The sequence below is a fragment of the Salmo salar genome, chromosome 04 (assembly GCF_965601325.2).
Source record: "Salmo salar chromosome 04, fSalSal1, whole genome shotgun sequence".
Classification (NCBI taxonomy): domain Eukaryota; kingdom Metazoa; phylum Chordata; class Actinopteri; order Salmoniformes; family Salmonidae; genus Salmo; species Salmo salar.
This window is the reverse complement of record NC_138294.1, coordinates 57,104,725-57,126,706: the sequence shown is the minus strand read 5'-3', so window position 1 is coordinate 57,126,706 and position 21,982 is coordinate 57,104,725. Positions and strand designations below refer to the sequence as shown.

Genomic DNA, 21,982 nt, shown 5'->3' with positions numbered 1-21,982 from the left:
AAAGCAGGGGAGGATAGTCTTGGAGTTGAATCATTATGGGCTGGCAAGCTTACTTTTACCTTGAGGTCTGGCCTCTCCTTGACCTTCTTGGCCTTCTTCTCCGGGGGGCCCTTGAACCGGTCCTTCTCCTGGTTCCTCTTCAGCCTCCTCAGCTGTTCCTGGATCCTCCTCCGTTCCTTCCTCATCTCCTCTCTGTGTTGCTCGTCAAACACAGCAAACTTTCTTCTGTAGAGGCAGACAGAGACAGGCAGACAGAGACTTAGTGACAGGTTGGGCGCAGACACAGACCACATGTGCAGACACACAGAGCTCATGCGCACACAAACACACACACTACACAGAGGGACGGACTCACATGAACTCATCATCCTTGGTGGTTCTGATCCTGGTGTAGGCGTCTATGACGGAGGGTTTGCGGACCGTCTCACAGCGGACATACTCCTTGCCATCTTCGTCCCTGAAGGTGCGGTAGATTTTGAGGCGCCGTCCCGTAGCGGACGAGTTCAGGCTGGTGACCGAGGACGTGTCGTCATCTTTATGGGAGCCTGTGGACAAGGCACTGGCTGCAGGGACACGCAGAGAGAGAGATAAGTTACACACACACCAGGGTTTCCATTAGCCGGCAATTGCCGGCTTTTGACCCTCCCTCCCCCCCAAAAAATTAAAAGCCGATAAATAAAACTGTTTCCAGCCAAAATGACAGGGAGAAGAAGAAAAAAAAATCGCATGGCAAAATAATGCTTTTTTATTCATTGATGGAAATACATTTGACCGTCATGCTTATAGGGTCTACAGATTCATTTGCATAATTTTGTGGAATTAAATTGGCCTGTGTGTATTTTTGTTGGTCATCATGCATCTTATTTATCTAACACAACTATCACACGTGCACATTTTAAGCTGGATTTCACCTGCAGCTCCTCAGCTGGTTGCTGCTGGAGTAAAACCTGATTTTATCAGCCCATTCATTCTGCAACAATTGTGTGTTTAAAAAAAACGTTTTGGTGCACGATAAAGAGAGCTACTATTTTTATTTCTCAACTGGTAATTAAAGCGCGCCTCTCATTCGCCATTTAAGTGCAGGCAACAGGCTATCAGCCCGTCACCCACCACTTTACAATGTGAGCTGGAGGCAGTATGCATTTTGAAAGCATACTTAATTGTTTGAAACTGGAATGTTATATTTCATATTATGAGGCATATCTTACCTTGCTACAAAGTAGCCTAAAGGCAAAATCCGACCATGGAAACGTGGAGGCAATTATTTTATAGACTTCCTAGGCGGCGCGTGATCATCCATCTACAATGATACAAGAAATTTGTGCATGGAACTTATTTCCTACAGTCCAACGCAGCAGTAGGCCTATAACTTCTATAGCTCTTTCACACTGAGGATTGGTGACTATCGAGGGGGAGATTGTTGGAAAGATTTTTCAAATAGCTTACTGTGAGGAACTAATACTTTTAATATACACTGAGTGTACAAAACATTAAGGACATTTCCTCTTTCCATGACATAAACTGAGCAGGAATCCAGGTGAAAGCCTTGATTGTGTATGTGTGCCATTTAGACGGTGAATGGGCAAGACAAAATATTTCAGTTCCTTTGAATGGGGTACGGTACAGCGGTGGTCGGTGCCGTTGAAGATGAGGGAGGATGATATATTTTTATGAGCATGGCCTTATTTCTATTACAGTACATTGGATGACTCTCATTCATATTCCATTCACCCAGCTCAATGTGACATTGATAGGTTTAGGCTACTACATGATACTCAAATCTTCCCTATACCCATCATGAGGTTGCTACAACCTAGCCTATGAATGACAGTTTACAAAGGTAGGTGCACAGCTCGAGAGAAATTTGAGTAATCAAGGTGACAGACACTGACACAATCCATACAGCCTTGCAGAATCCATACCGCCTTACACCCTAGCTGATCTAGGGTGTAATCATTACACCAAAAGTTGCAAACGAGAGTTTCTATTGGACAAATTCAGGTATGAATATCCGTTTTGTTCCGTTTGCTTCCTTAAGAAATGTTTTCAACAGAATCGTCCGTTCCCTTTATTAGCAGCCACATACAAACAACATGATCCCTTTGATCATTGGATAATTCCTTCTCGCATCTACACGCTCTCCTCCTCTCACCTTTTTCCTTCGCTTGTGGACTTCAGTGTGACCAGGCGAAAAAACCTTTAAGCCAATCCCTCATATCATAACCGCTAACCACTATACACAGCCTACATCATTGTCACCATATTAGCTAACGTCAAGTAAACATAGCTACTAGGATTAACACGTTAGTAAACCCGCTACAATCATGCAGTACAGTGTACAGTTAGCAAGCAGTTGAGCAGTTATACCGGTGGGCCCCGGTGGGATTAAATTCACAAAACCAAAAGTTCTAGTGTTCTAGTGAAGAGTTCTAGTGTTAGATAGCTATAGCCAGCTAGGTAAGATAGCATCCCTCTCCGTTTGAGCCGGGTGTTTGAGTAGGCTAAACTATTTAGCTGCATTCGCTAGCTAAAAATATAGAAATATAGCTAGCTCTCTCTCTCCCTTTCTCTTGCTTCTCCTTCATTTTTCAAGAAATGTATTTGTTCAAAACTGTTCAACTGTCTTTAAGTCAACTACTCACCACATGTAATAATCCTCCTCCTCATAAGCTAGTTGTAGCTTATGCTTTCAGTTTTATATTCATTCTCTGATCCTTTGATTGGGTGGACAACATGTCAGTTCATGCTGCAAGAGCGCTGATTGGTCGGAGGACGTCCTCCGGAAGTTGTCATAATTACTGTGTAAGTCTAGGGAAGGGGGTGAGAACCACGAACCCCCCAGGTTTTGCATTTACATTTAAAAGTGAGGAGGAGGATTATTTAAGATACTGTTTGAAGAGGTAGGGTTTCAGATGTTTTTGGAAGATGGGCAGGGACTCTGCTGTCCTAGCTTCAGGGGGAAGCTGGTTCCACCATTGGGATGGCAGGACAGAGAAGAGCTTGGACTGGGCTGAGCGGGAGCTGCCCTCCCGTAGGGGTGGGAGGCCCAAGAGACCTGAGGTGGCAGAACGGAGTGCTCATGTTGGGGTGTTTAGTTTGAGCATCGCCTGAAGGTTGGGAGGGGCAGTTCCTCTTGCTGTTCCGTAGGTAAGCACCATGGTCTTGGAGTGAGAGTTTTGACTGGAAGCCAGTGGAGTGTGCGGAGCAGTGGGTTTACATGAGAGAACTTGGGAAGGTTGAAAACCAGGCGGGCTGCAGCGTTCTGGATAAGTTGCAGAGGTTTGATGGCACAAGCGGGGAACTCAGCCAACAGCGAGTTGCAGTAATGCAGACGGAAGAGGACAAGTGCCTGAATTTGGGACCTGCGCTGCTTCCTGTGTGAGGTACGGTCGTACTCTACGGATGTTGTAGAGCATGAACCTGCAGGAGCGAGTCACTGCTTTGATGTTTGCAGAGAACGACAGGGTGTTGTCCAGGGTCATGCAAAGGTTATTTGCACTCTGGGAAGGCGACACTTTGGAGTTGTCAACCGTGATGAAGAGGTCTTCGTGCGGACAGGCCTTCCCTGGGAGGAAGAGGAGTTCCGTCTTGTCGAGGTTGATATTGAGGTGGTGGGACGACATCCAAGTTGACATATCTGCCAGGCATGCAGAGATGCGTGTCGCCATCTGGGTGTCAGAAGGGGGGAAGAGTTGAGTGTCATCCGCATAGCGATGATAGGAGAGACCATGTGAGGATATGACGGAGCCGAGTGACTTGGTGTATAGAGAGAAGAGGAGAGGGCACAGAGGACAGAAACTAGCTGTCCTCCGGCTACACCATTGTGCTCCTCTACAGAGTTCTGTTGAGGCTACTGTAGACCTTCATTGCAAAACAGTGTGATTAAATCAATTATTTGATGATGTGAATATATTTAGTATAGTTTAATCTAAAAAGGATCACTTTTTTAATGTTTCACTATTTTTATGAAATTCAATGAGGAGGATGGTCCTCCCCTTCCTCCTCTGAGGAGCCTCCATTGGTATGGTAGTAGATGCCAGGCGTACCGGTTTGAGTGTGTCAAGAACTGCAATAATGCTGGGTTTTTCCCGCTCAACAGTTTCCTGTGTGTATCAGGAATGGTCTACCACCCAAAGGACATCCAGCCAACGTGACAACGGAGGGAAGCATTACCGTCAACATGGGCCAGTAACAATGTGGAACGCTATCGACACCTTGTGGAGTCCATGCCCTGATGAATTAAGGCTATTCTGAGGGCAAAAGTGGGTGCAACTCAATATTAGGAAGGTGTTCCTAATGTTTTGTACACACCATGTATTATCATTTGCTATGGATGTTAAAAAAAACACTTTCCTACATTTCTGCGCAGCAGGCCAGGTACTTCCATGCGTACTCAGGCACACTCTCCCTCAACATTATCAGAACAGAGAAACCAGACATGTTCATTGCTCACATGGAGCACTCCATGAAATAAACCAAAACCTGTTACTCAAGTGTAGCAGGTGTGAACTCTGCAAACATGTCTACTCTGAGAATGAAAACGGTAAACGGCTGTAATTAATACATGCATTAACAGAAATGTATGTAACCAAATGACGGGAATTAATGATGTTTTTACTACTGGTACTGTATGTAATGAGGAATTGATCAAAATAAAATAAAAAGGGCAAACAATTCACACAATGAAACAACGAATGTGTAACAATTGGCAGGAGACAGCTGAGACATTCTGGCGAGAGACTATCTTCGCCACACACCTCCCTCCCCTTCTTCTTGTCTCAACATTTGAAATTATACTCAAGACACATTATGTTCACACATATTTTAGATGTTTTTAACTGACAGCCGCAACTCAATAATCAGCTAGGACTATTGCCATGTGTGTTGCCACTAAATAGGAATAGGCCTACAAGCTTGTGATTTGAAACAATCCACAGGATTTTTTTTAAAGAAGCTAATGATCCTTGATTCCTTTGTGGCTAAGTCATGCTTTCTGTGAAGTGTTTTGAATAATTGTATTTATTTCCTTATAGATAGGAGTAGATAGGAGTCATTTCCATTTACTTTCCTATTGGATCCACCGCTATGCCATTTCTCTCCTGTTCTATTGGTTTTCATCTCAACTTTCTATTGATGTCCAGAAGCCAAAGGCACCATACTGTACTAGTCATAATAGCAACCCATCTTGGTTGTTGCATCTTTAGATTAACCCTCTTTTTCTAACTGAGATTTCATCTCGTTCACTTATGCAACCGCTATCAGGTGTGCTGTTTAGAATGGTGTTTTCCCAGGTGTGCTGTTTAGAATGGTGTTTTCCCAGGTGTGCTGTTTAGAATGGTGTTTTCCCAGGTGTGCTGTTTAGAATGGTGTTTTCCCAGGTGTGCTGCTTAGAATGGTGTTTTCCCAGGTGTGCTGTTTAGAATGGTGTTTTCCCAGGTGTGCTGTTTAGAATGGTGTTTTCCCAGGTGTGCTGCTTAGAATGGTGTTTTCCCAGGTGTGCTGTTTAGAATGGTGTTTTCCCAGGTGTGCTGCTTAGAAAGGTGTTTTCCCACAAATTGCATTTTGCCAAATGTTTTAAAAGTCCGTTTTATTGGCTGCTTCATTACATGAGTTGCAACGTTCTGTTAAGAGCATTACCATAATATAAATGTGATTTCTGTCATTCTGAGCAGTGGGTGGACGCCATAATGAGTTATGCACCCATTGCATATGGGTCCGGTAAATATGAATCTTCCTGGTCACGTTGTCCGGCGCCACATTTTCCTAGCGTAAACCCTGACACATACACACTCCTGTAAACACACACTCCTGTAAACACACACTCCTGTAAAAACACACTCCTGTAAACACACACAAAAAAAGCCTGAAACGCAAACACAACACTTACAGAAGCCCTTGCGTCCCTTGTGGTCGCGGTCGCTCTCCTCTCCCATCAACATCCTCTGCAGCTCCTTCCTCTCCTGCTCCTCCTTCTCTCTGGACAGCTGGGAGCTGGTCTTCTTGTTCTGCAGCATGTTCTCAATGTTCTTCCCCATCTCCTCAAAGTCACTGTCCTCCGCTGAGCTGCTGTCTGTGTCTGTGGACAGGACCTCTGTGGAATCCAATACTCTGGAGGGAAGGCAGACAGGCTGGAACATCAGATAGTGTACAACTACAGCGTCCCTATAAGAAACGGGTGGTGAATTATGGTTATTTGGAAAAGGGGAGGATGGGAGGGCCTCACTTGTTCTGCAGGTCAAAGATCCTCTGGCACTCCTCCTTGTAGCGTTCCTGGTGTTCGGCTACAGAGAAGCGGGACCCACGGGCAAACTTGCTCATTGGCCCCTCGCCAGAGCGGGCCTGCTCTGTGGACATGGTCCTCACCACGTCAATCACCTCCCAACGAGACAGCTTCTTTATCTGAAACACACACAGAAACACTGGTTTGAAAGATTGATCATACGTAGGTTTACATTTACATTTGAGTCATTTAGCAGACGCTCTTATCCAGAGCGACTTACAGTAGTGAGTGCATACATTTCATTTTTTTTTTTTTTTTTTTGTACTGGCCCCCCGTGGGAATCGAACCGACAACCCTGGCGTTGCACACACCATGCTGGCGTTGCAAACACCATGCTCTACCAAGTGAGCCACAGGGAAGACCAATGAAAATGGTTGGAGGATGAAATGAGGGAATGAAGACATTTAAGTTATATGGTGGCATGTAACCTCGAAGTTAGAGTGTTGGGCCAGTAACTGAAAGGTTGCTGGTTCGAATACCGGAGCCGACAAGGTAAAATAATCTGTTGCTGTGCCCTTGAGCAAGGCACTTCACTCTAAATGCTCCAGGGTCGCTGTACAATGGTGACCCTGGCCGTGAGCCCACTCCCTGTGGCTGTCTCAGGGGGAGTTGTGATATGCAAAAAAAAACACATTTTCATTACAGGACAAATATAAGCACCTCCCAAATTATGATTATTATAATGTTGTTACTGTGTTGTTACCTCCTCCTCTGGAACACCGAACTTGCGCAGCAGCTGCTTGGCGTTTTTGAGTGACAGTCTTCTCAGATCAGCGTCTGTCCCTGTCACAGTCTTCTTAGCGGGTTGTGGTTCCCGGTCGTCTTGGGCCTGAACACGACAAATAACAAAATAACCGTAAGCTTTAGTAATAATCACCAAACAACCGTTGAATGGTTAGAACAGGAAAATAGGTCTTGTTTTTCTGGAGGCTGTGAACGCATGAATGGAATTAGGGCCCCCTGATCTGGCAGAAGTGTTTCAGAGCACTGGGGGTAAGAGAGAGAGGAAGTACCTTTTGTTGAGTGGGCTTGTTGGGCACTTTGACGTAAGAGAATCCCTCTCCACAGCCTGTGGGGTCGGCCACCCCCATGACCTCCAGCAGACACTTCCCCTTCATGGCAGCGATGAAGGCTCGCGTCGTGTTCCAAGGGGCTGTGCGGACCTAAGGTGCACCAAAGAAATATTGGTGAAATCATGGATCATCCTTTTTTTCAACATCAATGGAGCATCAAAATCAATGTTTCCTGAAAAGGAAAAAAATAGAGCTGTACCTCATCATCAATCTTCATCTGGAAGTCTTCCTCGTTCTCTTCCTCTGGGGCAAAGAAGGACTTTTCACCATATCCAGCATCCTGGAGGAGAGAGAAAAGTTCTGGTATAGTTCACACAGTGCCGTAAAGAGAATCGGTATCACAGCCGGTACCCACACAATAGCCTGTCAGTCTTACCTTCAGTCTCTGCTCTGCCACCAGCATGCTGTAGTAGGCACAGCACTGCTCTGGAGACACCATGGCCCTGATCTCCTCCTCAGTAGGCAGCCTGAAGTCAGGCTTCAGCACCCACCAGTTAGAGTCCATCCCTGGGGACAGAGGCAGGGCAAATGAGCTTCAATCATATAACAAGTATTACCCACGTTCTCTTTAGTCCACAGTTACTGCCCAACTTACAGCTTTGTAAGATTCATGGATGCATTTTGCATGGCCATACATTTGATTAGAAAGCTTCCCTGCCGCATCAAATTTACCATCATTTCATTCAACTGAAGTGTCTTGTAGGCTTAAAGCAGAGGTGTTGCAGGAGCAGAACAGCAGATATTAACGAAGGACCCTGCAAACCTCTGGGTCCTTATCGATGCTTTCCTTAGACCACACCTTACCTCCACAGTAAATTCCATATCCATAATATGCTGATCTCTCTCTTTCCTGGCGCCTGTCTGTCAAAGTAAGGCACACCATCTCTGAGATCACACAGCTAAACACTCTCTCTTACACCTCAACACTTCCCTGAGATCACACAGCTAAACACTCTCTCTTACACCTCAACACTTCCCTGAGATCACACAGCTAAACACTCTCTCTTACACCTCAACACTTCCCTGAGATCACACAGCTAAACACTCTCTCTTACACCTCAACACTTCCCTGAGATCACACAGCTAAACACTCTCTCTTACACCTCAACACTTCCCTGAGATCACACAGCTAAACACTCTCTCTTACACCTCAACACTTCCCTGAGATCACACAGCTAAACACTCTCTCTTACACCTCAACACTTCCCTGAGATCACACAGCTAAACACTCTCTCTTACACCTCAACACTTCCCTGAGATCACACAGCTAAACACTCTCTCTTACACCTCAACACTTCCCTGAGATCACACAGCTAAACACTCTCTCTTACACCTCAACACTTCCCTGAGATCACACAGCTAAACACTCTCTCTTACACCTCAACACTTCCCTGAGATCACACAGCTAAACACTCTCTCTTACACCTCAACACTTCCCTGAGATCACACAGCTAAACACTCTCTCTTACACCTCAACACTTCCCTGAGATCACACAGCTAAACACTCTCTCTTACACCTCAACACTTCCCTGAGATCACACAGCTAAACACTCTCTCTTACACCTCAACACTTCCCTGAGATCACACAGCTAAACACTCTCTCTTACACCTCAACACTTCCCTGATATCACACAGCTAAACACTCTCTCTTACACCTCAACACTTCCCTGAGATCACACAGCTAAACACTCTCTCTTACACCTCAACACTTCCCTGAGATCACACAGCTAAACACTCTCTCTTACACCTCAACACTTCCCTGAGATCACACAGCTAAACACTCTCTCTTACACCTCAACACTTCCCTGAGATCACACAGCTAAACACTCTCTCTTACACCTCAACACTTCCCTGAGATCACACAGCTAAACACTCTCTCTTACACCTCAACACTTCCCTGAGATCACACAGCTAAACACTCTCTCTTACACCTCAACACTTCCCTGAGATCACACAGCTAAACACTCTCTCTTACACCTCAACACTTCCCTGAGATCACACAGCTAAACACTCTCTCTTACACCTCAACACTTCCCTGAGATCACACAGCTAAACACTCTCTCTTACACCTCAACACTTCCCTGAGATCACACAGCTAAACACTCTCTCTTACACCTCAACACTTCCCTGAGATCACACAGCTAAACACTCTCTCTTACACCTCAACACTTCCCTGAGATCACACAGCTAAACACTCTCTCTTACACCTCAACACTTCCCTGAGATCACACAGCTAAACACTCTCTCTTACACCTCAACACTTCCCTGAGATCACACAGCTAAACACTCTCTCTTACACCTCAACACTTCCCTGAGATCACACAGCTAAACACTCTCTCTTACACCTCAACACTTCTCTGAGATCACACAGCTAAACACTCTCTCTTACACCTCAACACTTCCCTGAGATCACACAGCTAAACACTCTCTCTTACACCTCAACACTTCCCTGAGATCACACAGCTAAACACTCTCTCTTACACCTCAACACTTCCCTGAGATCACACAGCTAAACACTCTCTCTTACACCTCAACACTTCCCTGAGATCACACGGGAGTAGAAACGTTAAGAGGAAATCAGGATTGTTGGACAGTTGTGAATGACAACGTTCACGAGGCATATTCACATTTCTGCATTACTTATTCATCTTTGTGAGGGCAAACAATGAAGGGCAGTGTGTCATACCGTACTATTGACAAACATGAGGTTATACGGTTGTATTGGGTTATGGCAGGGTTAGCCGTTTCTACCTGTACGCTTAAAGTCAGCACAGAGTTTTAGGCGTTTGCGGATGCTGCTTTCTGAATGTGAGGGGAAAGCTTTCTTTATGTCCTCCATGCGGATTCTCCTAGGACGATCTTTACTCTTCCAGAACAACCGATAGATAAACACCTGCACAGAAGAGCGGAGAAGAGAAGACATGAGGCAAGCATGCATTCTGTAAGTGTGCTTTCTCTTGTATGTGGGTCATTCCATGAAATGAGTCCCTTTTGCATCCCTTTGATATTTGAAGTAGAAATTGTGCATCAATATTTGATTTTAAAAGCCTGTTATATTAAATGAAGTGCCCTTTAATATAAACAGCGTGGAAAATTCTAAATTCAGCATTTTGAAGTCCCTCTGTGCACCCTTTGTGACTAGGAACATTTTTACCTACTTAACCCCAACATTTCTAAAACATGTCACCATCATTGTAAAGTCCTAGTTATGTTATGTTTTGCTTTGACAAAGTCATTTCTGATGATTATTATTTATTTAATGTTATTAGTGATACATTTTAAGGTTAAAACAATAATCTGGCCATTCTAAGGTCAACACTGTTACGTGAACTCAACTCTCATTTAATATGGTGAAACTATTACTTTTTTAATATTTTGTTCAAAATAAAACATTTAACAGTCATATCATAGTTCAAACCAGGTAAGATGGTTCTACTCCATGTTCTGGTGTTCCGTGGTGGAAAACTGAGTGGGTCGGCATAACACATCAACCCTGTTACCATTAGATAGAAATTTTGCATTTTTTTGTCCCTCCCTGCTGCACACAACAAGCTGTTACAGTGAGATTTATTGCTGATTTAAGATGAAATCGTCAACCCTGGCACGGTCAACCCTGGCACGGTCAACCCTGGCACGGTCAACCCTGTTTATTTGGCACTTAATAGACACATACTATGTATTGTTTTTACTTAACCTCTGGAGATGGGAAAACATGTTTTTCATGAAGTTGAACATGTACTCGTCATGACATAATTTGACAATTTTGTGAAATAAACCTATTGTTTGTTTGTTTACCTAAAAGGGACTTATTTTGTGGAACAACTCATTTGACAATGTGTGTGTGGTGGGTGGGTGTGTGTGTGTGTGTGGATTTGCAGATGTCATAATGTGTGTGTGTGTGTGTGTGTGTGTGTGTGTGTGTGTGTGTGTGTGTATCGTAAGGTATACCTGCAAGAAGTCTCTGATATGGGTGTTGGCTCGTTTGGAGTTGGGTCCAGGGACCTCATAGAGGGGACACTGCTGGCCGACCACAAAGATGTCTACCAGCTCTCTAATGAAGTAGCCCTGCCGTGTACGCAGCACCAGGAAATCTGTCTCTGGCATCTTGTGGAGGTAGATGGGGGCACGGAAAAGGTTGTTCTCAAAAGCCTAAAAGAAAGACACAGATTTGCAATTAGGTCTCTAAATGTTCTCTTTCTAGGTATCAGGCTATTCACATTCACAGTGAATGACTTTTTCAAACATCAATGAATTGTCATGTGACTGACTGTAATGACTGTGGTACTGACCGGCAGCAGCTGAATGAATAGTCATGTGACTGACTGTAATGACTGTGGTACTGACCGGCAGCAGCTGAATGAATAGTCATGTGACTGACTGTAATGACTGTGGTACTGACCGGCAGCAGCTGAATGAATAGTCATGTGACTGACTGTAATGACTGTGGGACTGACCGGCAGCAGCTGAATGAATTGTCATGTGACTGACTGTAATGACTGTGGTACTGACCGGCAGCAGCTGTCCGGGGTGCAGGGATCCCAGGAACGGTGAGGTGTGGCAGTACACGGTCTCTCCGTACTTACAGTCTGGAGCTCCAGGGTCCTTCCCTGGTTTCTGAGGGAAAACAGCCATGTTTCACGTTAATTAGACCTTAAAATGCATTTTCTTCACATAAAAACAACTCATATCAACAGAGGAAGGAAAAGAACGACTGAGGTGGTTCAGCTTTTAGTAAATGCTAAACAATGTTGAAACAAGGGAAATGGTAATTGAAAGACTACTGCAGTGACTCACTCTCTTGTAGTAGTTCTTGATCTTGGTTGCCATGCCGACTTGCATGATGAGTGGAGGATATTCCTCGCTGTACTCTGCCAGAATCAGGTCTCCGTCTTTCCCTGTCAGGTCCTGAGCTGTACGCATGAAGAACATGTCACCTCCACCGGAAGCCTGGCGCTCTTGCTCTCGCATCTACAGGCACAAAAAGGGACATTTAACACAAATCACACAAACAAGGTTATCAACACAGACAGAGAGGCAGAAGCATTCTTGACGACCTGTGTCAAGACGGAGAGAAAGATGGAGGTGAATGAGGTGTGCTGGGGCCTCACCTTGGCCTTCTTCTTGATCTGTTTGAGTAGGGGCTGGGCTGCGTGGGGACCTGGCTGGGACAACGTCCCGAATGAGTACTTCTTCAGAGAGGGCCGGTGGAACCCGCGCAGCTTCATGGGTCCCATGTGAGTAGGGAAGAACGGCTGCCTCAGCTCCACTGCAGGGATGGAGTGCTGGAGAGAAAGATAGACAAGGAAATGTTTCATATAGCATATGCTAACTACAGTGTTGTTAAGATTATCCTACACTATAGTTAACCCATAAGAGTCTATGCCCTGTCTAAGACGGGGGTGGTTCTACTTAGCTATTTTTAATACATGTATTTAATCCTTTATTTTTGGCAATAACCAGTTTAAGAACTGTCTAAACCGGGGGTGGGGTTCTACTAAGCTATATGGAATTGTTTAAAGAAGGTCATACCAAGGATCATTTTGCTATTTGATTTGGAATTTTAAGACCTCTTGAAGTCTAAACATTTTTTTAAATAGAACAAATTTCTTTAATGAAAAACAAAATTCATCCTTACTGCTATTAGCCCATACAAATGCATTGAATAACAGATTCACTACATGAAACAACAGATAGTCCAGCCAAAAAATCTAAAGGACGTTTGTTCTGAAATGTCTGTTCTACATCTGAGAGATACTGTATCTCTTTTTTTTGAGTCGTGTAGGCCAAACCGTTCTGATTTTCGGGATGTCTCATGGTCTGACAAACACCTCTCTAGCTCTGTCACCTTTCAGATGCGGAAGTGTGACACTGGTGATGTGGTGGATTGAGATGCATCCAATGCAAAAAAAAAAACAGATCTCTATATTAAACTGACAGATTTTTATGGGGATTTATTATTATTATGCTAATTAGATTTCCGCGGGGGTGTGGACATCGACCTTAAAGCTACAATATGTAACTTGTTGTGCGACTCGACAAAATTTACATATAAATGTGAGTTATAGATATTTAATTCTCTTTAAAAGCAAGTCTAAAAAGTGTTAGATATGTTCTATGTGCGCTATTTCTATGCTTCCCGTTACCAAGTTTAGTTTTTGCGTCTTTTACTTTGGGTTTCGTACACCAGCTTCAAACAGCTGAAAAGAACGATCATTTTATGGAAAATATATTTCAGAGCGGTTTAGATTATTCTCTACACAATGACTGCTTGTTTTGTCACAAACTGAATTTAGGTGAACTATTTGAATTTTAGCAACCAGGAAATTGCAGAGTGATTTCGGCATAGTCCATCTTTAAGATGATCCTCTTTAACTGCTAATCAACCTGTATAGGAACAGAGCTCACAGGAGAGAATCTAGTGCCCACCTGAATGATGTTGCCACCGAAGGTGCCCCTCAGGCCTTGCTGCTTAGGATAATAGAACTCATCATTGGACAGGTTCCATGGGTCCTTCACCTCAGGCTGGGACATGTTCTGTAGGCAGCAGACAAAACAGAAAAGGAGTTAGAACAGGTTAGTTCAGGGACTGTAGTCCCTGTTGAATGGCAGATCTATGTTATGTTCCAGTCCTGTAGTACCTGTTGAGGCTCATCCTTTATGACCCCAGTCTTCCCCAACAAGATGCGACTCTTCTTTAGTGATGACTCCTTCTTGTTCTCCTTGGACGGAGAGTGGGACATACACTCAGACTCCTTCTCATCTGGGATTTCTGCAAGAGGCCAAATTTAGAGATTAGTGGATAGATCAAAGCATTCAATAGGTTACAGAGACCATCAAGATATTTCAGATCTTGTTTAAACTGACTGAAAAACAGTGTACACACAGTTCACTAAGAAAGGGGCAGTACCTAAAATGATGTTCTCATCGTTGGGGTCCAGGGTGAGGACAGGGGGTGAAAGCATGCGGTCCATGGCCTGGTCGTCCCAGATGATGTTGTCCTCCCAGCGCCCGTACACCAGCTCCTCGTTGTCAATGGGGAAGATGGAGAACCAGGGGGCATCGTCTTCATGAGTGGCTATGGAAAGACCAATAGGAAAACAGTAGTGATAGATTTACTCTCTCTTTAGAGTGGGGGTCTCCAACCTTTTCTAGCATGAGAGCTACTTCCAAAAAATGTACATGTCACAAGCTACTCATTGTTTTCTAGCTCCTCTGCCCTGCAACTCTTCTCCTGGTCCTTTGCGTACAAGAGAAAGTAGTGCACTATGTTTTCTGTTAATATACCTGGTCAAATAATGGTTAATAAACAACTAAGGAGGCTCCTATAAATTCACCGATTCCCCCCACCAAATTCTGTTTTATATTTTCTCAAATTATGTTCTCAGTTTGATTTTTCCTGGTTTTAGAATTGTGTTGTTTTTCATTCTCAAAATTAGAATTGTTCATAGAGAAACAATTGAATTGGATGTTCTGAGTCCATATCAATGTTTAAATCACATAAAAAAACCATTTTTCTTTGGTCTTGAAGAAAATAAAAATTGTGTGTGTAATCATGCCCTTTACGTCCACATCTAGCGAGTGAGGAATGTGCCATGTAATGTGACGGTCTAGCGATGGTTCTGGAGCCTATTTCTGGTGCTCATTTTATGGCAAAGTTCGCAACTAAGAAATAATATACTGAATAAAAATTTTAAACGCAACATGCAACAATTTCAAAGATTTTACTGAGTTACAGTTCAAATAAGGAAATCAGTCAATTGAAATAAATTCATCAGGCCCTAATCTACAGATTTCACATAACTGGGAATACAGATATGCATCTGTTGGACACAGATACAATACCTTAAAAGGTAGAGGCGTGGATTAGAAAAACAGTCAGTATCTGGTGTGACCACCATTAGCCTCATGCAGTGCGACACATCTCCTTTGCATAGAGTTGATCAGGCTGTTGACTGTGGCCTGTTGTCCCACTCCTCTTCAATGACTGTGCGAAGTTTCTGGATATTGGCTGGAACTGGAACACGCTGTTGTACACATCAGTCCAGAGCATCCCAAACATGCTCAATGGTGACATGTCTGGTGAGTATGCAGGCCATGGAAGAACTGGGACATTCTCAGCTTCCAGGAATTGTGTACAGATCCTTGCGACATGGAGCCGTGCATTATCATGCTGCAACATGAGGTGATGGCGGTGGGTGAATGGCACGACAATGGGCATCAGGATCTCGTGACAGTATCTCTGTGTGTTCAAATTGCCATCAATAAAATGCAATTGTCTTCATTGTCCATAGCTTATGCCTGCCCATACCATATCTTCACCGGCACCATGGGGTACTCTGTTCACAACGTTGACATCAGCAAACCGCATGCCCAAATGATGCCATACACGTGGTCTGCGGTTGTGAGGCCGGTTGGACATACTGCCAAATTCTCTAAAACGACACTGGAGGCAGCTTATGGTAGAGAAATTAACATTCAATTCTCTGGCAACAGCTCTGGTGGACATACATGCAGTCAGCTGACAATTGCACGCTCCCTCAAAAATGGAGACATCTGTGGCATTGTGTTGTGTGACAAAACTGCACATTTTAGAGTGGCCTTTTATTGTCCCTAGCACAAGGTGCACCTGTGTAATGATCATGCTGTTAAATCAGCTTCTTGATATGCCACTCCTGTCAGATAGGTGGATTATCTTGGCAAATTATACAACACTCACAGGGACGTAAACAAATTTGATCCCAAAATCCAAGAGAAATAAGCTTTTTGTGCATATGTAACATTTCTGGGATCTTAGAGCATTTATATGTTTGTTCAATACATACAAATTACAGTGCATTCGGAAAGTATTCAGACAACTTGAATTTTTCCACATTTTGTTATAGCCTTATTCTAAAATGGATTAAAAAAAAATGTCCTTCATTAATCTACACACAATACCCCATAACGACAAAGCAAAAACAGATTTTTAGAAATGTACGCAAATTGCAACAAAAAAAAACAACTGAAATATGACATAAAGTTGAAGTCGGAAGTTTACATACACATGTTGGCGTCGTTAAAACTTGTTTTTCAACCACTCCACACATTTCTTGTTAACAAACTATAGTTCTGGCAAGTCGGTAAGGACATCTTCTTTGTGCATGACACAAGTCATTTTTCAAACAATTGTTTACAGACAATTTTCACTTATAATTCACTGTATCGCAATTCCAGTGGGTCAGAAGTTTACATACACTAAGTTGACTGTGCCTTTAAACAGCTTGGAAAATTCCAGAAAATGTCGTCATGTCTTTAGAAGCTTTTGATAGGCTAATTGACATGATTTGAGTCAATTGGAGGTGTACCTGTGGATGTATTTCAAGGCCTACCTTCAAACTCAGGGCCTCGTTCCTTGACATCATGAGAAAATCAAAAGAAATCATCCAAGACCTCAGAAGAAAAAATTGTAGAACTCCACAAGTCTGGCTCATCCTTGGGACCAAATTCCAAACGCCTGTAGGTACCATGTTCAACTGTACAAACAATAGTACGCAAGTATAAACACAGTGGAACCATCCAACTGTCATACCGCTCAGGAAGGAGACGCGTTCTGTCTCCTAGAGATTAATGTACGAAAAGTGCGAAAAGTGCATATCAATCACAGAACAGCTGCAAAGGACCTTGTGAAGATGCTGGAGGAAACAGGTACAAAAGTATCTATATCCACAGTAAAACGAGCCCTATATCGACATAACCTGAAAGGCCGCTCAGCAAGGAAGAAGCCACTGCTCCAAAACCACCATAAAAAAGCCAGACTACGGTTTGCAACTGCACATGGGGACAAAGATCGTACTTTTTGGAGAAATGTCCTCTGGTCTGATGAAACAAAAATAGAACTGTTTGGCCATAATGACCTTCGTTATGTTTGGAGGAAAAAGGGGGAGGCTTGCAAGCCGAAGAACACCATCCCAACCGTGAAGCACTGGGGTGGCAGCATCATGTTGTGGGGGTGCTTTGCTGCAGGAGGGACTGGTTCACCACACAAAATAGTTGGCATCATGAAGGAGCAAATTGATGTGGATATATTGAAGCAACATCTCAAGACATCAGTCAGGAAGTTAAAGCTTGGTCGCAAATGGATCTTCCAAATGGACAATGACCCCAAGCATTCTTCCAAAGTTGTGGCAAAATGGCTTAAGGACAACAAAGTCAAGGTATTAGAGTGGCCATCACAAAACCCTGACCTCAATCCAATAGAAAATGTGTGGGCAGAACTGAAAAAGCATGTGCAAGCAAGGAGGCCTACAAACCTGACTCAGTTACATCAGCTCTGTCAGGAGGAACGGGACAAAATTCACCCAACTTATTGTGGGAAGCTTGTGGAAGGATACTCGAAACGTTTGACCCAAGTTAAACAATTTAAAGGCAATGCTAACAAATACTAATTGAGTGTATGTAAACTCCTGACCCACTGGGAATGTGATGAAATAAATAAAAGCTGAAATAAATCATTCTCTCTACCATTACTCTGACATTTCACATTCTTAAAATAAGGTGATGATCCTAACTGACCTAAGACAGGGAATTTTTACTAGGATTAAATGTCAGGAATTGTGAAAAACTGAGTTTAAACGCATTTGGCAAAGGTGTATGTAAACTTCCGACTTCAGTATTCAGTATGTTTACTCTGTACTTTGTTGAAGCACCTTTGGCAGCGATTACAGCCTTGAGTCGTCTTGGGTATGACGCTACAAGCTTGGCACACCTGTATTTGGGGGGTTTCTCCCATTCTTCTCTGCAGATCCTCTCAAGATCTGTCAGGTTGGATGGGGAGCGTCGCTGGACAGCTATTTTCAGGTCTCTCCAGAGATGTTCGATCGGGTTGAAGTCCGGGCTCCGGCTGAGCCACGGAAGGACATTCAGAGGCTTGTCCTGAAGACACTCCTGTGTTGTCTTGGCTGTGTGCTTAGGGTCGTTGTACTGTTGGAAGGTGAACCTTTGTCCCAGGCTGAGGTCCTGAGCACTCTGGAGCAGGTTTTCATCAAGGATCTCTTCATACTTCACTCCATTCATCTTTCCCTCAATCCTGACTAGTCTCCCAGTCCCTGCCGCTGAAAAATATCCACACATCATAATGCTGCCACCACCATGCTTCACAGTAGGGCTGATGCCAGGTCTCCTCCAGAAGTGACACTTGGCATTCAGGCCAAAGATTTCCAACTTGGTTTCATCAGATCAGAGAATCTTGTTTCTCATGGTCTGAGAGTCATTAGGTTCCTTTTTGGCAAACTCCAAGTGGGCTGTCATGTGCCTTTTACTAAGGAGTGGCTTCCGTCTGGCCACTCTACCATAAAGGCCTGATTGGTGGAGTGCTGCAGAGATGGTTGTCCTTCTGGAAGGTTCTCCCATCTCCACAGAGGAACTCTGTCAGAGTGACCATGAGGTTCTTGGTCACCTCCCTGACCAAGGCCCTTCTCCCCCGATTGCTCAGTTTGGCCAGACGGCCAGCTCTAGGAAGAGTCTTGGTTGTTCCAAACTTCTTCCATTTAAGAATGATGGAGGCCATATTTTGGTACCCCTCCCTAGATCTGTGCCTCGACACAATTCTGTCTCGGAGCTCTACGGACAATTACTTCAACCTCATGGCTTAGTTTTTGCTCTGACATGCGCTGTCAAATGTGGGACCTTATCTAAACAGTTGTGTGCCTTTCCAAATCATGTCCAATCAATTTCATTGACCACAGGTGACTCCAACAAAGTTGTAGAAACATCTTAAGGATAATCAATGGAAACAGGATGCATCTGCGCTCAATTTCGAGTCTCATAGCAGGGTCTGAAAACGTATGTAAATAAGGTATTTCTTTTTTTTAACATTTGCATACATTTCTAAAAATCTGTTTTCACTTTGTCATTATGGGGGACTGTATGTAGATTGATGAGGGAAAAAATGAATTCAGTCAATTTTAGAATAAGGCTGTAACGTAACAAAATGTGGAAAAAGTCAAGGGGTCTGAATACACTGTATATACTTACTCATGATATACTTCTTCCAGGTAAGCCTACTTTGTAGTTAATATTTAAGTGAGAAGGTTTTGGGGAAAGTATTTCTGCAAACCCACAAGATGGTTATCACATCAACTGGCTACACACGGGAGTGATAGAAAAACGTGCGCCCACACAGACAGACAGGGACAATATTGTTGGAAATTAATTGGCAGATATTGTTTTAGGTTTGGCTTTTTTAGCCAATAAAGGCTAACCACGAGTTCTGGCCTTGGGATAATATCAATGTTGCATTGATTAGATAGTAGCTGGGAGCTTGAGGTGTCTGATACTTGTGAGGTTTGTTTATGACAGTTTGCGGTGAAACGTGAAAATTGCATGTACTTTCAGAATTGTTTGGCGAGCTACTCATAGGTGGGCTGCTAGTAGCTCGCGGTTGACCTACTGGAGCCCCCTGCTTTAGTGGTACTTTTTAACACATCAATTAACGGAGATATGTAGGAATATGTTGTAATATCACATTATTCATCATTCTAAAAGTAAATTACACTCTACAACAGATTCCAGGTAAAATAGCCTCATAGTACCATGATGGTCGTGGTGGTGTTTGTCCCTCTTGGAGCCAGAGCCGATGGAAGGGGCTTTGGGCATGGGTGGAGGAGTGGGGGGCACCAGCTGAGAGTTACTCCTACTCAGACCTGTAGAGTGTAGATAGACATCATGAATACCTAGATAACCCAAAGCAGACAAATACACAACAGTTATAACAGTTTATATTTGCCACTTTTGTCCTAAGTCCCCAAGACAATTGGGTTTTTTGCTTTGGTGATAGGATATCAATGAGGTAGGAATCTCCATTATGCAGGTCAGTCTGTTAATTGGTACTGGAGTGAGTGGGTCTCTCACCCTGCTGTGCGTTGTAGGCATTGGCGTTGCGGGTCATGCTGGAAGGCAGCCACCCTGCCAGACTGGCTCGCTGGGTCTTAGTGCCCTTGTGTTTCACGTCCTCTCCGTTCCAAATGATGTCGTCCTCCCACTGAAGCTGGGTGACCATCAGGAAGAGCTCATTCTCCAGGGCCTGTTTGTCCTTCTCGTCACCACTGCCATCCTAGACAAAAAAAAGACAGAAATACACACAAATAATAAGTCTTTAAATCATGTTGTCTGTTCTCTTCTAAATTATTATTTATAAAACATTTTAGGGGGTAGATCAGTTTTAATATTGTAAATTCCATCAATGTAATTGTCTGCATCATTTCTAATCCCCCATATATATTTTTTTTTTAAATATACAGTTGAAGTCATTTACATTTACATTTAAGTCATTTAGCAGACACTCTTATCCAGAGCGACTTACAAATTGGTGCATTCACCTTATGATATCCAGTGGAACAACCACTTTACAATAGTGCATCTAAATATTTTAAGGGGGGGGGGGGTTAGAAAGATTACTTTATCCTATCCTAGGTATTCCTTAAAGAGGTGGGGTTTCAGGTGTCTCCGGAAGGTGGTGATTGACTCCGCTGTCCTGGCGTCGTGAGGGAGCTTGTTCCACCATTGGGGTGCCACAGCAGCGAACAGTTTTGACTGGGCTGAGCGGGAACTGTGCTTCCTCAGAGGTAGGGAGGCGAGCAGGCCAGAGGTGGATGAACGCAGTGCCCTTGTTTGGGTGTAGGGCCTGATCAGAGCCTGAAGGTACGGCGGTGCCGTTCCCCTCACAGCTCCGAAGTCAGAAGTTTACATACACTTAGGTTGGAGTCATTTGTCATTACCTCTGGACGAGGTACTGTTGCCGGACACTCTGGACGAGGTACTGTTGCCGGACACTCTGGACGAGGTACTGTTGCCGGACACTCTGGACGAGGTACTGTTGCCGGACACTCGGGACGAGGTACTGTTGCCGGACACTCGGGACGAGGTACTGTTGCCGGACACTCTGGACGAGGTACTGTTGCCGGACACTCGGGACTGGGCTGACGCACTGGAAGCCTGATGCGTGGTGCTGGATGTGCCAGTTTGAGGACACGCACCTCAGGGCTAGTGCGGGGAGCGGGAACAGGCTGAGTTGGACTGGGCTGACGCACTGGAGGCCTGGTGCGTGATGCTGGCTGTGGATATACCGGACCTTGGAGGCGCACAGGCGGTCTTGACCGCACCTCCTGCACAACCCGTCCTGGCTGGATGGAACTAGTAGCCCTGTACGAGCGGAGTGCTGGTACAGGGCGAACTGGGCTGTGCAGGGGCCTGATGGTTGCCGTGCGTAGAGCGGGCGTAGGGTAGCCTGGACCTAGGAGGCGCACCGGTGACCAGATGCGCTACGCAGGCATCCTCCTACCAGGCTGGATGCCCACTCTAGCACGGCATTTGCGAGGGGCTGGGATCACTCGCATTGGACTGTGCGTGCGTATGGGCAAGAATGTGCGCACTTCTGCATACCTCAGTGCCCTCCACTCCATACGTTCCTCATAATAAGCACGGGGAGCTGGCTTAGGGCTCACCCTTGGCCCAGCCAAACTACCCGTGTGCCCCCCAACATTTTTTATTGGGGGTGCCTCTCTGGCTTCCTCGCCAGCCGTGTTCCCCGGTAGCGTTCCCGGTCCTCACCAGACTTCCTCCATGGGCCCTCTCCGGCCAGAATCTGCTCCCA

At 44.5% G+C, this 21,982-nt stretch overlaps 1 protein-coding gene across 6 annotated transcripts in view; it reads right to left on the bottom strand.

Moving 5' to 3' along the window:
• LOC106603388 (transcription initiation factor TFIID subunit 1) overlaps window positions 1–21,982 on the bottom strand; it is a 55,371-nt gene that overhangs the window by 12,680 nt on the left and 20,709 nt on the right. For 2 of the 6 annotated variants that reach the window (XM_082974585.1, XM_014197006.3), the window contains exons 9-26: window positions 20,242–20,443; window positions 19,923–20,063; window positions 14,261–14,428; window positions 13,992–14,122; window positions 13,780–13,887; window positions 12,462–12,635; window positions 12,148–12,321; window positions 11,863–11,967; window positions 11,302–11,502; window positions 10,105–10,246; window positions 7,730–7,860; window positions 7,553–7,633; window positions 7,294–7,443; window positions 6,984–7,109; window positions 6,224–6,399; window positions 5,888–6,108; window positions 356–563; window positions 54–225 (exon numbers count right to left, since the gene is read on the bottom strand). In XM_082974585.1, the coding sequence (XP_082830711.1) occupies window positions 54–225; window positions 356–563; window positions 5,888–6,108; window positions 6,224–6,399; window positions 6,984–7,109; window positions 7,294–7,443; window positions 7,553–7,633; window positions 7,730–7,860; window positions 10,105–10,246; window positions 11,302–11,502; window positions 11,863–11,967; window positions 12,148–12,321; window positions 12,462–12,635; window positions 13,780–13,887; window positions 13,992–14,122; window positions 14,261–14,428; window positions 19,923–20,063; window positions 20,242–20,443 (2,811 nt within the window). The remainder of the gene's footprint in view (window positions 1–53; window positions 226–355; window positions 564–5,887; window positions 6,109–6,223; window positions 6,400–6,983; window positions 7,110–7,293; window positions 7,444–7,552; window positions 7,634–7,729; window positions 7,861–10,104; window positions 10,247–11,301; window positions 11,503–11,862; window positions 11,968–12,147; window positions 12,322–12,461; window positions 12,636–13,779; window positions 13,888–13,991; window positions 14,123–14,260; window positions 14,429–19,922; window positions 20,064–20,241; window positions 20,444–21,982) is intronic. The other 4 variants (XM_082974586.1, XM_014197007.3, XM_082974587.1 and 1 more) reach the window with 3 other exon arrangements.